The sequence below is a fragment of the Pocillopora verrucosa genome, chromosome 13 (assembly GCF_036669915.1).
Source record: "Pocillopora verrucosa isolate sample1 chromosome 13, ASM3666991v2, whole genome shotgun sequence".
In the NCBI taxonomy this organism is placed as follows: domain Eukaryota; kingdom Metazoa; phylum Cnidaria; class Anthozoa; order Scleractinia; family Pocilloporidae; genus Pocillopora; species Pocillopora verrucosa.
In genome coordinates this window covers 8,830,355-8,845,347 of record NC_089324.1, presented here as the reverse complement: position 1 = coordinate 8,845,347, position 14,993 = coordinate 8,830,355, and the positions used below count along the sequence as shown (strand labels likewise).

At 37.7% G+C, this 14,993-nt stretch overlaps 3 protein-coding genes across 3 annotated transcripts; 1 reads left to right on the top strand and 2 right to left on the bottom strand.

The window, feature by feature from the left end:
* Positions 1 to 49: 49 nt before the first annotated feature.
* Positions 50 to 2,135, bottom strand: LOC131773898 (uncharacterized). Its single transcript, XM_059089875.2, has 3 exons — positions 1,993 to 2,135; positions 1,846 to 1,891; positions 50 to 1,207 (listed from the first exon to the last, which is right to left on the bottom strand). Exons 1-3 carry the CDS (start codon positions 2,032 to 2,034, stop codon positions 90 to 92), a joined length of 1,206 nt encoding a protein of 401 aa, XP_058945858.2. The 5' UTR covers positions 2,035 to 2,135; the 3' UTR covers positions 50 to 89.
* A 3,656-nt stretch (positions 2,136 to 5,791) lies between these two features.
* Positions 5,792 to 10,199, bottom strand: LOC131773921 (prohibitin 1). Its single transcript, XM_059089891.2, has 8 exons — positions 10,101 to 10,199; positions 9,144 to 9,305; positions 8,890 to 9,032; positions 8,184 to 8,225; positions 7,696 to 7,770; positions 7,400 to 7,454; positions 7,051 to 7,091; positions 5,792 to 6,391 (listed from the first exon to the last, which is right to left on the bottom strand). The coding sequence occupies exons 1-8, from the start codon at positions 10,186 to 10,188 to the stop codon at positions 6,170 to 6,172; spliced, it is 828 nt and encodes a 275-aa protein (XP_058945874.2). The 5' UTR covers positions 10,189 to 10,199; the 3' UTR covers positions 5,792 to 6,169.
* Positions 10,200 to 10,266: 67 nt separating this feature from the next.
* On the top strand, positions 10,267 to 13,658 carry LOC131773897 (small ribosomal subunit protein eS26). The gene is made up of 4 exons (XM_066160374.1): positions 10,267 to 10,322; positions 11,352 to 11,529; positions 12,848 to 12,978; positions 13,538 to 13,658. Exons 1-4 carry the CDS (start codon positions 10,320 to 10,322, stop codon positions 13,601 to 13,603), a joined length of 378 nt encoding a protein of 125 aa, XP_066016471.1. The 5' UTR covers positions 10,267 to 10,319; the 3' UTR covers positions 13,604 to 13,658.
* Positions 13,659 to 14,993: the final 1,335 nt, after the last annotated feature.

Sequence of the window (14,993 nt, the reverse complement as noted above, 5' to 3'; positions counted from 1 at the left end):
TTTTTGACGGTTTTTCAAAGAATCGAGTGTTTTTGTGCAGACACAAGAGGAGGTTCTTTTCCTCCAACTTTCAATCCAAAAAAAATTCCTTAGTTTGTTTTGAGTTCTAGTTGATGATTTTCTATCGGCACGATATCTTGAATTTGTTCCTTTGAAAGATGTTCAGAAATTGATGTGATGTCTGGCTGATTTTCCAAAGTTTTCAGATGTTTATCAATTGCTTCATTCGGTTGAACTTTTTCAATGTCCACTGTGTGTTCTTTAATATCACTGACTTCTTTCTCTTTTTCAAATTTTTCAAGCAATGGCTGGATTGGATCGATAGGTTTGGGAGGTGGAATTGACATTTTCTTTTTCGACTTCCTCGTTTTCACAAACGAACAGGGAGGACAGGTTTTGTTCATCGTGAATTTTCTAACCTTGTGGATTGGGAGAATTTCATTCTCGAACTTTAACTTGCCTTTCCTTCCCAACCGACCAGCTTTAGGCGTAGTACTCCAGATTCTCAGCTGACCTCTCTGAGTATGATGCTCCCTCCTTCTCACATATGTACCAGTCACTTTATTCCAGTCCTTAACATCTAACTTCATCCTGCGTCTACGCGGAGCAGGAACAACATGCCTACGCGCAGCATGGCCAACACCAGAACCATCAAGACCGTGCGTGGTGTGACTGTGAGTCACGTGACTGGCAGTAGCTTGACTCCTTTCCCATGGCTCCTCTTCTTGAAAGTCTAACGGAATACGCTCCATGTCGGAAATATCAGCTATACCAGGTATTTTTTCTTCATCGTTCATCTCGTTCGCAATCGGTTGCATTGAAGTTGGACTTCCGATGTCCTCCATTTCGTTATCGATCGATCCCATTGGATTTGGCCATGCTTCCGACATTGTATCGATTGGTGGAATACTAGTTGGCTGTGGAAAACTGTTCGGTTGCGCAAATGAATATGTCGTCAAGTTTTTCAGTCCGTTTGTGGCATTTTTAACAACAGACACACCGTTGGTCACTTTTTTCTCGTTTACTACAGAGTACAAATTTGTTTTGGAGGGTGCTTTGTTGACAGCGTCGAATTTTCGGCCTTTATCTTTTGTAGAGAGCACGGTCGAGTTTTGATGCATGAAAACATAATTAGTGGGTGTGGTCGATGTGGGAATGGCCAGCACCATTTCAAGGATACCACTGCGGCGAGGTCCGTGTTGGTTGACTATAGAATACGAAAATTAGATCAGTTAGAACGAAAAACTCCAACATTTTTGAGATCGCTCTTCTACATTTAGTACGGTTTTTACTTCAGTTTTTACCAAGAGTAATTGATTTTGAATGCACGCACTCAGTAAGTATTCATTTCCTCTAGAGATTTTAGCAGGAATTGGGCTCTTTAGCGGGTGTGGTATATACTAACAGCTAAGAGCTTATATCCTAGCAACTGAAACGAAGACCATCAGCTTGAAAAAAGCAGTTTGAAATTACATTAAACAAGTGGAAAAGCGGTATCTCGATGAGGCCAGGTATTATTTCTTAGGAGGCAGAACAATTTAAATCCTGTGCTAATTTTTCACACTGCAGGTAGGTCATTTTGAAATATCTTAACGTATACATCTAACTTGATTTTCCTAATATCCATTGTGTAGATGAATTATTTATTCCGCCAGCTGTTATTTTTTAAAACGAGCTTGTTATCATTCGAGTAGAAGTTGAAGACTTTTGCTTGTTTTTATACAGATATTTTACGTTCTTTCCAAAACAAATAATTTTGGGCCTAAACCCTAAATTCCGAATATTTCATATAAAATTAATCAAAGTAGCCTTGATCTAAATGTATAGTCAAATCATCCAACTTACGGGAAATAGATTTTCCTCGCCTCTTTTGATGAGCTGCAGAAAAACTCTTTTCGCCAAATGGGGAAAAAAATAAGAAACTCATTAACATTTATAAGCAAAAGGCTTTAAATAAGGCTCACGCTGAAATTGATTAAATACAATATTTACCTCAGTAGCCAAGTGCAGAGTCAATAATATGAACATTAACATGTTGACAAGAACTCCCGCACTCTTTTCGCCTGGAGCCTTCCACTTAAAATTTTTTCCCTGAAAATAATTTTGCAATGATTCTTTGGCTATTTTGGCTATTATTTTTTGAGGGACTTACTTTCGAGAGGAAGAGTTTTTTTAAGTGTTAAAGTCGTCAACCTGTGGTGCTTAACAGGTGTTTGAACAGTTGATCTTTGGATGAAATTTAACGGTTGCAAAAGCGATAACCTGTCGAATTGAAGACGGGGGTAATCCGGTCCAATGAACTGTTACGCTGAAGACATATCTGGTCCTGAAATCTCTATGTTGGTTATAAATCCTCCGCTAAATGAATTAGGACATATTTTGGGCTTTCTCGGAATGCATTAAATAAGAAATGATGGCGGAGAATGTTAAAAAAATCTCCATAAAAAGGTAATGATGAACCGCAGTTTACTTGCTGTTATTGTTGTACTATGGGTGAGGGCGAAACACTTTGGCTCCAGGCGGCCAATCATGACTTTTGCGCACTTAATATAACCGATAAAGTACCTATTCGTGGTGTATCTTGAAAATTTCTTAATTTATGTCAACCCAAAGTGATAACTTAATATTATGACTTTAACTTGATGTCGAATTTGACTCTAAACTGTGGATGACGTCACATAAGCGTGGTTCTGTATTTCGTGATGACGTTAGCAGTCTTAAAAGCAATCTTCGACGAACGAAAATTATAAGAACTGTGAAAGTTATCAGATGAGTTGTTACTTTGTAGATTCTTTAAGACTGATGGATTATGAATAATCTTTTTTATGCGTCCGCATTGAAATCTCTGTGGTTCATGCCTCTCATGGAAAATCACTTTTACCACTGAGCAACGTGTTATCTGCCAGATTTTGCTGCTTCTGGCATTCGTGATTTTGAAGTGCATTTTTTAAAGAAGTAGTTCTGTCTTCTTTGATGCAGTTTTGTTTATTTTTTGAGGAAAGATTCACCAAGGTCTCGCAAAACTGAGTTACACAGTAATTGTAAGACATCCTAAACGCTGTTTGAAGTTGTAACCTAACTCATTATGTACCTTTGAACAGACTTAACCCTTGCACATCACACACCACACATCACACATTACACATCACCTTTATTTCACGTCAGATTTACAAGAGTAGCTGTCTAGCTAATTTCTCCGAGAAAGAAAAAAAAAACAGAAAACAAATAAATAAAAACAAAATCGTATATCATTTTTGCAGTGAATTTTTTCACGTGTTGAAAGTGCGTAAACGTTTTAGACGTGTAGTACGTCTTGGTTTACAAGTAACTTAAGCAGAACACTTGAACGAGCCTTAAATTAGAAGGCCATTATGACAAATTCCGTGTCATCTGTAAACAGTTCGCGACGAGTGCTTTGTTAAAACGCTAGACGCGATTTTCCCTTCGAATTCGTGTCTAGGACAACGCCCTCTTTCTTACTTTTGTTCTTACACAGGTTTCAAAAAGTCGTTCAATTTTTGAGATCTTATTTTAAACCCTTTAACATCCATAAGTGACCAAGACAGAACTTCTCCTTACAATATCAATACAATTCCAACAAGATAAGTTACGAGAATAAAGAAAAATATTAATTAGTGGATTATTAGTTGATCCAGTACCAAATTCTCCAAACTAAAATCATAATAATTGTAAGGGGACGGTAGGGAGAAAAACTAATGAGATGTTGGGAGTTCAAGGGTTAAGGCCCATAAAAAGTCTTTTCATAGCTGTGTTCGCAAGTTTGTTACGACACTAGCGATACTAACTATCGATCTCTAGCTATTAAACGAGGCCAGGACCCAATGCCATCATCGTGTTACTGCCATAGCTAGGATTGCGGAAAAGATTGGCCTATAAAAATCGCGTATTGTTTATAATGGCTTTGGTAATAAGTTCAAGCTTTATAACAGGACAACAAGAACAACTGAAATGTTGCTAACAATTAAATCTTGAAGGACTCGGCAACCATCTTAGTCACTTCACTTGAGACAAACCCGTCCCTCCCCCGCGAGAGAAGACACAAAACATCAATGGCACCATCGCCATGGCATTTCAGCAAGACGCGAATTTATCCCTGGTGAAAATCATGCTTAATTAAGACGAAGTGTTTACTCTGAAAAATAACTTAATTGATGATGTACAGAACTTGCTAAAGATAGCAACACACTGGTCTTTAAACTAAACGGAGTTAAGAGAGTTGTTTACCACCAAAAGGTGCTATTTATAAACAAGGGGTATCTAAATATACATCCAGCTGATGATAGAGGTGTCTTCTTTTTCACACAACCTGTGTCAGTTATAAGGTCAGCTTAATGGGATTAACAAATAACGTTTCGGCGGCTAATAACGAGTAAGATTCCAGGTTAAGTCGTCAAATTTTGAATAATATAAGCCATGACAATCTCGTTATGCGTTCAGCTTCAGCTTATTTCATTTTTAATGAACTCCGTTTGGTCTCATGGGTTATTGTCGTTTACCCGAAACATGTAACGTGCTTCTTTATTTTTCAGGGAAACCTGGTCTCCATGGTTTCGCGAACTTTTCTCTCCCGGCGACACAGAGATGCTTTTTAATTCCTTTATTTGTCCTTTGTCATGAAGGGCTGAAATCGTTTTTTTACATCGGTAGAACAAAGCAAGGACTGCATGACAGATTGACCGAGCAATTCAAGGCCCTCGCTAAAAATGACAACTCGTCGGCCATTGCTGACCGTGTCGACACCAATGGACCTAACACTGATTAGGATCATTTTGACAAACTGGCGTCGAGAAAAACCGATTAACGTTTTAAAGGAAAAAAACACCACATGTCTTTGAACAAACGCTAACTTTTAATGTCAGCGTTAGCGCTGAGGGGCTGATGCTTCAGTTTTAGCGTCGTGCACGTTTTCTCGCAACGACTCAAAAATTTATCTCTACAGAAAAATGAAACCCAAGTTGTGGTGCCAACATCACAATCAACTCAACAAAACGTCCCTTACATCCAACAGATACCTCGTGTGGTTTCAAAACAATTATTGAATCGGTAAACAGTGTAGCATTCACAGCGGAGACGGCTTTCACATACAACACCACTTAATGCATTTAGAGTTGCTCGAACAAGAAAGAAGAATAAAGAGCTTCTTCCACCATTTTCAATACGCGGAACTCTTTTCCAGATAAATCCTCTCTCAGTTTTTGGAGCGAGGTTGTTCTGATAATTTTTAGCACCAAAGTTTGTTTACCTGGTCGATACGTGTAGATGAAAGTCTTTATCATTGATTTCATCGTCCTAATTATTCAAGTTTGCACTATACGGTATTCTTGTTCGCCAACAGTTTTACTTTCTTGGTTTATTAGCGTGTATTGTCACTGGACCTGAACAGCTCGATCAATCGATGAAATTAAGGGCTCTGGGCATTTCAGGGATTCAGTTTTGAGCATTGGTTCCTTACCGTATGGATCAGTTCTATGCTAAGTACATCCATTTCTTTGTCTCCTAAGAGGGTTTTTTTAGGTTTGATTAGGGTTATGGCAGGAGTGTTTTACTCTAAAGAACAAGTACGAGATCTAAGTCAGAGTGCTCCGCGGGGTTCAGCCTATGAGTAGCCATACCCTCCCCGACAATTGAAAGGGAGGCGAGGGAACCCCTTAGGGGGGAGGGTGCACGTAGGCTACGCGGGGTTTCTCGCGATGAAAACTTACCGAGAAACATAAAGAGACGAGGTCAAGATAATTAAAACACAGAAGCAAAAACAAAAAGAAACATGCAATAATTGAAAGAGGCGTGTATATTTTTGATCAGTTGATTCATTACAAATCGTGCAATTTCACATATTTACCTCACCGACAGATAACTTACAGGAAAAACTCGTTCCCCGAAAAACCTTTGAAATCCAACTACTAACATGTGGAAGCTGATAACGAAACACCTAGATAGGTAGTTCAATATTATAGTTTCACCCACGAAAATCATTGCTAGGATCTGTTGAATTTCATCGTCACTTTTTGGTGCGATTTTTTTTGAGCTTGAAAGTTTAACTTCGAATTTCAAGACGAAACACAAGTTATCCGAAAAGTGTCAATTCTTAACTGTTTAAGTTTTAGCTATGGCCGTGTTTTTCGTCTCAATCTTTTTCTACATCATATCCTTACTGACGACCAACAGGCAGATTCAACAACATATTCTGTCCATGAGGAAGGTACGCTACATTTCTTGAACGAGATAACTTGTCTGCGATTTCCTCAGCGGCTTCCATTTTCCTGAGCACAACAAGCCCTTCGCCAGCCTCTTTAAACGCGTCTGCTAAAAGCTCTGCTCCCTTAGCGTCTCCCTCAGCCCGGATCACTGTGGCTTGCTTGTGTTGCTCCGCCTGAAAAAAGGACGTTGATTACAGTTAATACGTTAGGCACATCACAGAGCACATTGCCTTGATCGCGCCTCTCCACGCAGCACCTATTCAGAGCCGAACTTGAATGAAAAAAATATAATCGTTCTCTTTCTCGCTCTATTCAAATACTACTTTTGGTAAACACACAAAGAACAAATTTTTGTGTCGAAAATTCAAAGATAAGTGTGAATTTTAACAAAAATTACTAAATTCATTGATTCTGTGACACCGCTGGACTGAGAAGGAAAGTTCAAACACTCGCACACACTTTCAGTGTGTGCACCCAGCCGATGTTGTATGCAGAAGAGTAACTAACTTATCAAAGCACGACCTTCTCGGGCTTTTTTCCTATGTGAGCTGGAGACAAAAATTGAAAATCAAACTCCACCACTTTGATATCACTTTCTCTCTCAATCCAGCCTTCTCAAAGCAACTTGTTTGGAACATAATTCGGTGACAAAATAAGACATTTCTGAGATTGAGGTGCACAAAATTGCCTAGAAAATTAATTCTTTCCTAATATCAAGGGGGTGCAGCCCCCTTTCCTCCCCTCCCTCGTGTCTTTCAAACCTTACACACTCTGACTGCCATTGTGTTTCACTTGTATTAGTTTCAGTTGCCCCTATCCCCCCCCCCCTTACCTTCTCCACCAAGAATCTGGCACGTTCTGCTTCTTGCTGAGCTATAAGGCAACAAGACAAAGTATCGTTTGTAATGAGAAACAGTTTGCTGTATTATAATCAATTTGAATTATATGTGAGTACGTCTTTGCAAACGCGAAAACAAGCCAAACTGCACGAGCTCTCCTGCAAGGTTACATTTGGCAATAATTGCTGGAACTGATGAAGGGGTTATTCCTGAAAGATCTTCACACACGTAAATATTAAAAATTGAACTGCCTACTTCTCACAAAAAAAGTCTACAGCATTCTTGCCAAGAATTGCCAACTTTGCCAGCCGAGAATTACCAACTTTGTCATAAGTTACTCACCAACTTGTTTCATTTCCACAGCTTCTGTAAACTCTTTGCCAAAAGTCAAATGTGTCTGAAATAGAAATAGTGCCTCATTCAGATTTAATTTCAACATCAAAAAGTTATCAATGTGAATTATAATTGAAGATTGTAGATCCTTGCAACAAAGCATGACAGTTTTTTAACAGATCTGTAATCACCTTTGAATACCAAATATGATAATGTTATTGAAAGGAAAAATACATTAATTTATGTATGTTGACAATTTGTATGTTATTTAGTTCTTAGAATTTTACATAAAAGCAAGACCTCACCAAAGATATATCATCTAAAATAAGCCCAAAACTTGCAGCTCGCTCCGTCAGTTGATCCTGCACTTTTTGTGAAACCTGCAATTGAAATCATAGTTATTTATTAATAACTATCAATAAATTACAGCAAATTGAATGCAGAATGTAAAATGTTACATGTAGGTTTCCAGGTCTTCAAAATACTAACATGAATGAGAACCACAAAAAACCCTTGGAAATGTCGTTGTTCATTATGGTTTTATAGACAAATAAACATTTACTTGTTTGTCTCACAGTGTGAGAGTCAGGCTAAGCAATAGTCTTGACTGCAATGTTTCCACTGCCAAGTTGAATTCCCAAACACTTCCTAACATCCCACACCCCCCACCCCCCTAAAAAAAATCTGCATTTGATAAAATAATTTTTAAAAATGTTTTCAAAGACTGCATATCTTTGGCTCTTGGAATATTTCTCTGCCTACAAGTATCTTCATTCAAAGCAATGATGCTTACCACTTCTCTCTGTGTTATGAGCTCTCCAGCATCAAACTGGGCCTGTTAAGTATTAAAAGACAAGTAAAAACACTCATACTACTACCTAAAATGACCACAATCACACACTTTGCAAAAATTTTGAAAATGTCAGCTTCTCAAAATTTTCCACAGCAGTCAATTTGCCCATGGAAACTTTATGTTTTTCACCATCCACTTGTGTTAAATAACTATCCATAACTGAACTAAGGAAGAAAGGACATTTTACTTCTGGAGCCAAACAATTTGGGTAATCAGACTAGGAAAAAGATAACCACTGATGTGAAGTGCTTGGGGAGCTGTAAATATATCTTATACACTAATACTGTGTATACTGAAGTTCATACAAACTTGTTAAGTATTTTTCTGTGTCAACAACATATAAAACTGGTTAAAAATCACCTTGACCTGAAATTATTATTTAACTTCAAATAATATTCTATCCCCCTCACTTCCAAAATCTGATAACCACTTTTACCAACTAATGACCAAATGGTATTTTCTCTTGTAACTTTCTAAAAAGAATGGAAGTTATATCAGGGCAATTTCCCTTAGTTCATGATTTTCTTTATTCTCATTACCAGTAACTTCCAACTTGACAATGTATTCATGCTATAAGAAGAATTTATAAATTGATTGTTTCTAGAAATGAAATAGTGATTTAAGCAGGAAATCTCTGTTTACTCACCACCACAGCCTTTAGCACTTCATTGATGATGGAAGGAAGAACACGCTCATCATAATCTTCCCCAAGATTCATGTACAACTTGGGCAAAATATGTGGCTGAGGTCGAAACAGAATTCTTAAAGTAATATTGACATTCTGTAAATCTGCAAGAAGAATTTATGTCCAGATTAGAAATAGAATAACTTGTAGATATACTTCTTCCACTCTCAAGTAGTTCCACTTATATTGTGCACTATCTACAAATTTATCATTACCTTTACTTCCTGTTGTTACAGCAACATTTCTAGGTCGACTGCGGATGTCAAATATAATTGGTTTCTGCACCCAAGGAATGAGAAAATGAGTTCCTTCACCCGTTACCTCAGGTTTCACTCCTTGAAATCGATCAAACAGTACAGCTCTATGACCTCCTTCAACTAAAGAGTACAACAAATGAACAATTGGTTTAGGCACTGAAATTTAACTTAAATAGTTTAGTTAGCTACCTCAATCTTAATTATTGACCCATCTTAAACTAGCTATGGCTATTAGTGGATCAGCCAATGTAATATTGATAATCTGAAAATTTACGGAATAAAAAAGTATGAAATGTGAAATGTAAGATCAATGTTGCCAGTTCTTAAATTCAATGATGGAGATCTCTTGATTAAGCCATCTTGATAACAATCACTAGAAAATTGCATACAGAGTTTGTACAAACCTTTATGCAATCAGCCAGGCATTTGCTGAGATAAAGGAGCCTGATACTAGCCAATTGACCAACAAAGCTTATGTAACTTGGTGTAAAACAAATTATTTCAAGAAGAATTGTCAGGATAACTTTTCTCACAAACTCTTCGGAAAAGTTCTTCAAACATATAAATCACCTTAAAACTTTCATGCACGTGCTGCTTTAACTGGTGCTGTCCAACAAGCAAACTAGCCCATCCTAACATCCTAAGGCTAAAGCTGAAGTACTGATTGCGGGTTCAAACGAAGCAAGGAAAGGATAGAATTGAGCAGTTTTAGTTCTAGCAGCTAATGGATCAGATTCCTTGAAAAAGTTCCGAATAGAGTTTCAAATCAAACGTACCAACTCAGTTGTAATCCTAAGATTTTAAAATACTCGAGCTATATCAGTTGTAAAACGCACTCATCAGCTTCTTAAAGTTCGACCGATCGAAACTGAGACTCAGCATGGGAGAAATTCTCAAAGTAAAAATTCATATTACCGTTGAAAAGGGCTGTGTTGACAACACCGCCGACACAGGCGATACCCATACCCAATATTCCGAGCCTGTTGAGGAAAGATGCAGCCATTTTGTTCGAAAACCACGTGAATGACGAAATTATTGCGCGAGCCCGCGATTACATTAGATAATTCTGGGGCGGCCCTACACAAATATCAGGGGCTCCATGTGAGTGGTCTCTTTCCTCTCCCTGAGATCAAAATGGTGAGCCCTTTGTGATTTGTAACTGAAATTTTGAGGAATTTTCATGGTTATATCAAGGTTCAGCCTAGTTCAAGGAGCATGCTGTATATTTTAGGCCATTTCCTCACCCCGTTTCTTTACATTTTATCACATCTTCGCTGAGAAAGGGAAAATTTTTGCTGTTCAAGTTGATTTGTCGTGTGGATGTAAAACCACGTTGTCACTTACCTTGGTAGCTTGAAGTCATATTCTCGATCGTTGGATAATAATACAGCCCATTCCCATCTTCATATAACTTCTCAATTAAAAAAAGAGTTCTAAAAGATATTCTGTTCGCCAAACGATGCGGCTATACTTGGTATTGTGTGCATAAGTGTGTGTTAGTTTCGTAGGTTAGTGTTACAGATAAAACTGCTTCGGAAGTCGATGATACAGATATATTTTGTTTTGAGCATTCTAGGGCCTGATGTTTTATTAGTTGTACTGATCAAATTTCAATTGTTAATTTGACTGAAATTGAGGGCATCAGAGGTACACAAGGCATTTACTTCCTGGGCTATAAGAATCTGTATGAGTTCTTCTCACAACTATCCATACCATATTAACTCGAATTTAGACTGAATGATTAACAATGACAAAACGTGCTGTTTGGTATCTTTATTTCACTTTTGTTGTAATAGAGCTGGTAAATCTTCGTGAACATATTAAATTGCTTTATACACACATTTGCACACCCATGAGTGTGTGTTTGTAGTGAAAGATTGCGGTGGGAATTTCTCTTTGTGTAACATCTACACCATACTGTAGAAAACATTTTGAAGCCATTGATTCTTGTGTCTATATATTCACTGGAATATGAGGCACTTGGAAAGGTTTAATAGTGCTCGAAAAGCTTAACCATGAGCAACATTTATGATTCTTTCTTACTCACTAAACATCTTGCATGCGTCATATTTCAATAATTGCAGTATTATATTAGTGTGAATGATGAATTATTCCTCCTTTATGGGAGAAATTCTTACTTCAAGTGTTTTGCTTTGTATTATTTAGACCCAGAAGAGGCGTAATTGTGGACGTTCCAAGCATGGCCGCGGGCATGTCAAGTTTGTTCGTTGTACAAACTGTGCACGTTGTGTCCCAAAGGACAAGGCTATAAAGAAATTTGTCATTAGGAATATTGTGGAGGCAGCTGCAGTCAGGGATATAGCTGATGCCAGTGTGTATGAAGGTGAGATTGTTATGTAAATTTTTTTTAAATATTGAATTTTTCTTCTTTTAAAGATGTTCTGAAATGACATACTAGCAACTTTATAGACTGTTACAGAAAAACAGGTGAAGTTAGATAAATTTATATATTTTTGTACACAGAGTTTGAAATTGTGTTACTGCTATATCCAGCTATTCCAGGAACAACTTCCTATGGAATATTTAGGCTCTTTTTCCAGGTTTTCCAGGTTGAAAAACTATAAAACAGTGTGTTGCATTTTCATGTATTTCAAATGCTACCAAGGATCATACAGTCTTTCTCAAACCTTAATATGTATGAGTGTTTTTTGTTTCCTTTTTTTGCACTTGAGACATCCGTGGCATTGCCTTGATCACTTTCTTTTTTTGTGGCTTCCAAGTTATTGTTATCACCACTTCCATCACACTTTAAATGCTCATACTAACAAAGACTATTAAAAACACAATTGAAAAGTTTTCATGGAAGGCAAAGTGGATCAACCATATTCATTTGCCATTAGGAGAACAGTAGTTTCAGTGTTATTCCTCAGGTGATTATGAAAAAAAAAAAACCAAATTGTGGTCTATTTCTTCACTCCCAACCTGTCACACATTAAAGAACAGATGCATAGGGTCTTGTGCTTAGATCACTTGGTCAATCTGTAATCTGCACTTAGCAAAAGTGAAAACTGAACTAAACTGTAGAAGTTGTAGTAGTCAAGTCAATGTTTGTCGGCTAGAAAGTTTTAAATGGCTTAAAATGACCAGCATAAAGCCAATTGCAGCCAGTGTGCTCTGAAAGATTAAAACCCCTGGAATAATTATCTCTTGCTAGTTGATTATAGGGAGATACAACCATGTAGGAAGTATTGTGAGACCAATCAGATGGCTTGCATCTCTTTATTCTCCTGAGCAATGATACCAAAATGATGTTAGATTATGTGGCAGCACCACACAACTGATCTCCTTCTAGACTGCAGTGGTTTATGAACTTTTCACAGACTACAAGGAAAGCCTTTGGCATGCAACAATGTTCCTGTTGCATTTGTTTCCCTGTCAACTGACATTTAGTCAGTAGTAACTGTTTATTCATCATTTGAGACTGGACCCCTAAATCAAATCCTGATGCAAAATTTTAAAAGACAAATAAACTCAAAATAAAAATTCTGTCAATTGGTTTGGTGGTTTGATGGTTTGGTGTATACTTGTAACTGTAGACTTGATCTGTAAGGACCATAATCCAGAACAAGTGGTAAAGTGGTAAAATTTCTTGACAAATTCTGCCAAAACACTGGTGACTTCATTTGAAATTATTTTTTCAGTGTATGCTCTTCCCAAACTGTATGTGAAGCTTCACTACTGTGTCAGCTGCGCAATTCACTCCAAGGTTGTGAGGAATCGTTCCAAGGAAAACAGAAAAATCAGGGTCCCTCCTCCAAGGTTCCCACGTAGGGTAAGTATCTATTGCTGTTCTACCTCAAGCAATACCTTTAGGATGGATACCTTCAAAAATGAGACATTTCAAGCAGGTCCTTGTGACATTTTACAACAAAAAGAACGGATATACCTGTATGTTGAGTTTGTCATTTACTTTATGTGGAGTCATCTCCAGCTCTTACAGCTATTCTTGTCTCTCTAAGTCTTGCTATTTAGTTATAAGCAAACTGTTACTGAACATTCCAATTAACAAGTCTCCCTTCTCCCACCCCCTTTCTCCCCCCCACCCCCGCCCCCCCCAAAAAAATAAAGGAAAAAAACGGAAGAAACTTTGTCTTCCTACAAAAAGCATAATTAATTATCTTGAGCTTAATTTATGGATGAACCCTTGGGCCTCTAGTAAGAGTTTTGTTAAGAGAGAATTGACTATTAAATGATTACTCTGCATTGTTATTGTTTCATGACACTTTTAAAGTTTCAGATAGATGAAACATGACTTGAACAATTGCAAATTACTGAACACCAGGATTTTAGTTTTTGTTTGATTTATTGTTTCTTTTTTCTTATTATTTTAGCCTGACAATCCTCAAGGGCAGCGTCCAGGAGGTGGTGTTGGACCACGACAAACTACATCATCGTAAATCTGTCTTATTCCATCAAAAGATGAGATAATAAAGTACTGCTTGTTAAAATCAATAGGTCTTTGATTCTTGTTTTCGCGATCGCTAGATTTGAACCTTCGCGTCTGGTGCGCGCATAATATTCTCTTCTATTTCTCTGAACGCCGCCACGTGTGTGAAGCCTGGAGTTCGATAGGGACAGGACTTGGATGGCCAATTAAATATTCCAAAGTGCCTTTGTTCTTTTTTGTTGTTGCCTTTGAGACATACATGTATCAAGCATGAAAAGAAATTTGCAATGGGCCATTGTCATTCAACTTTTTATATGGGATTCTGTCGCATTTGCAGGGCTGTGGCTGTTTCGGGATTGACTCTTCTGGTTTCTTGGGTTGGTTGAGTTTCAGGGCCCGTCCGGGGAGCAGGCAGTGAAAGTGCTAATTCTGCCATAATTTTTCTTTCACCCACCGATGAATGAACAATTTAGACCTGCATTGGTCAAACTTCCTATGATTAGAAAAGACCTAAAAGCTTTCAATCTTGACTCCAGAGTAAGTTTTAACACCCTCGTTATCCCTTCTTCTGGGTCAAAATTGACTGGGGTTGGGTATTAGCGAAAATGACCAAGGACGGTTTTTGCTCGTTAAGGTTTTAAATTATGAAGGAACTCGTCAGATACAATTTCATATAGTTATAATTATTACAACACACACGTCTGAATTTGTTCTAGATTTGCGTGTTCTATGCACTGATTTTTATGTAACGACACCACATTTTACTTGAAGCTTGAAGTAGCTCCAAACATACCTGAAATCAAGTAGCGCGCTATAATTAAAGACACACGTTCAAGGCTACCCTTCCGACTACAATATTCCTGTCCGAATGCTCCACAGGTTATCGTACATTTCGACACAAGGTGATACGGAAAGAACAAAATTGCACTCTTAACTCAATGTACCAGGCATTGACCAATCAGGAACAAGTTGTTTTGTTGAGTAAATTGAAAAATCATGGGATAAAATAATCTGGATTTAGGGGGCATGGGACCAAGTCTAGCAATTACTGGCTCGCGCGACTTGGGTCATAAATTGTTACTGTGACGTCATTTCTTTACTTCGCTCGTTTTCGCAGTAAAGGCATTGGTATACGCTTTCACTAGAGAAGGAAAAAGTATCGTTTCAAATCGAAGACGCGCGCTTATAGAGCTCTCACCATCATCTTTGCAATCATTTGCTACTCGTGATGCGAAACTAGAAGGTTAGTTTTCAATCTTAGTATAAGTTTAAGTATTCTTTGCACTAAAAACTCGAGTTTCAAAAAAGATTCTTCTCCCGTTCTTTCTTTCTGCTAATGAATCTTTCAGTTCACTCTTGTCAGCAGGTGAAATAAGGAGAATTAATCTATAACTCAATTG

Coding starts and splice junctions, on each gene's coding strand:
- LOC131773898 (XM_059089875.2), bottom strand. CDS start 2,034: ATGTTAATGTTCATATTATTGACTCTGCACTTGGCTACTGAG. Junction 1,892..1,992: donor CTCTGCACTTGGCTACTGAG/GTAAATATTGTA, acceptor TTTGGCGAAAAG/AGTTTTTCTGCAGCTCATCA. Junction 1,208..1,845: donor GCGAGGAAAATCTATTTCCC/GTAAGTTGGATG, acceptor CGTATTCTATAG/TCAACCAACACGGACCTCGC.
- LOC131773897 (XM_066160374.1), top strand. Junction 11,530..12,847: donor TGATGCCAGTGTGTATGAAG/GTGAGATTGTTA, acceptor TTATTTTTTCAG/TGTATGCTCTTCCCAAACTG. Junction 12,979..13,537: donor CTCCAAGGTTCCCACGTAGG/GTAAGTATCTAT, acceptor TTATTATTTTAG/CCTGACAATCCTCAAGGGCA.
- LOC131773921 (XM_059089891.2), bottom strand. CDS start 10,188: ATGGCTGCATCTTTCCTCAACAGGCTCGGAATATTGGGTATGGGTATC. Junction 9,033..9,143: donor TGTAACAACAGGAAGTAAAG/GTAATGATAAAT, acceptor TTCTTCTTGCAG/ATTTACAGAATGTCAATATT. Junction 7,455..7,695: donor TTTTAGATGATATATCTTTG/GTGAGGTCTTGC, acceptor TTTCTATTTCAG/ACACATTTGACTTTTGGCAA.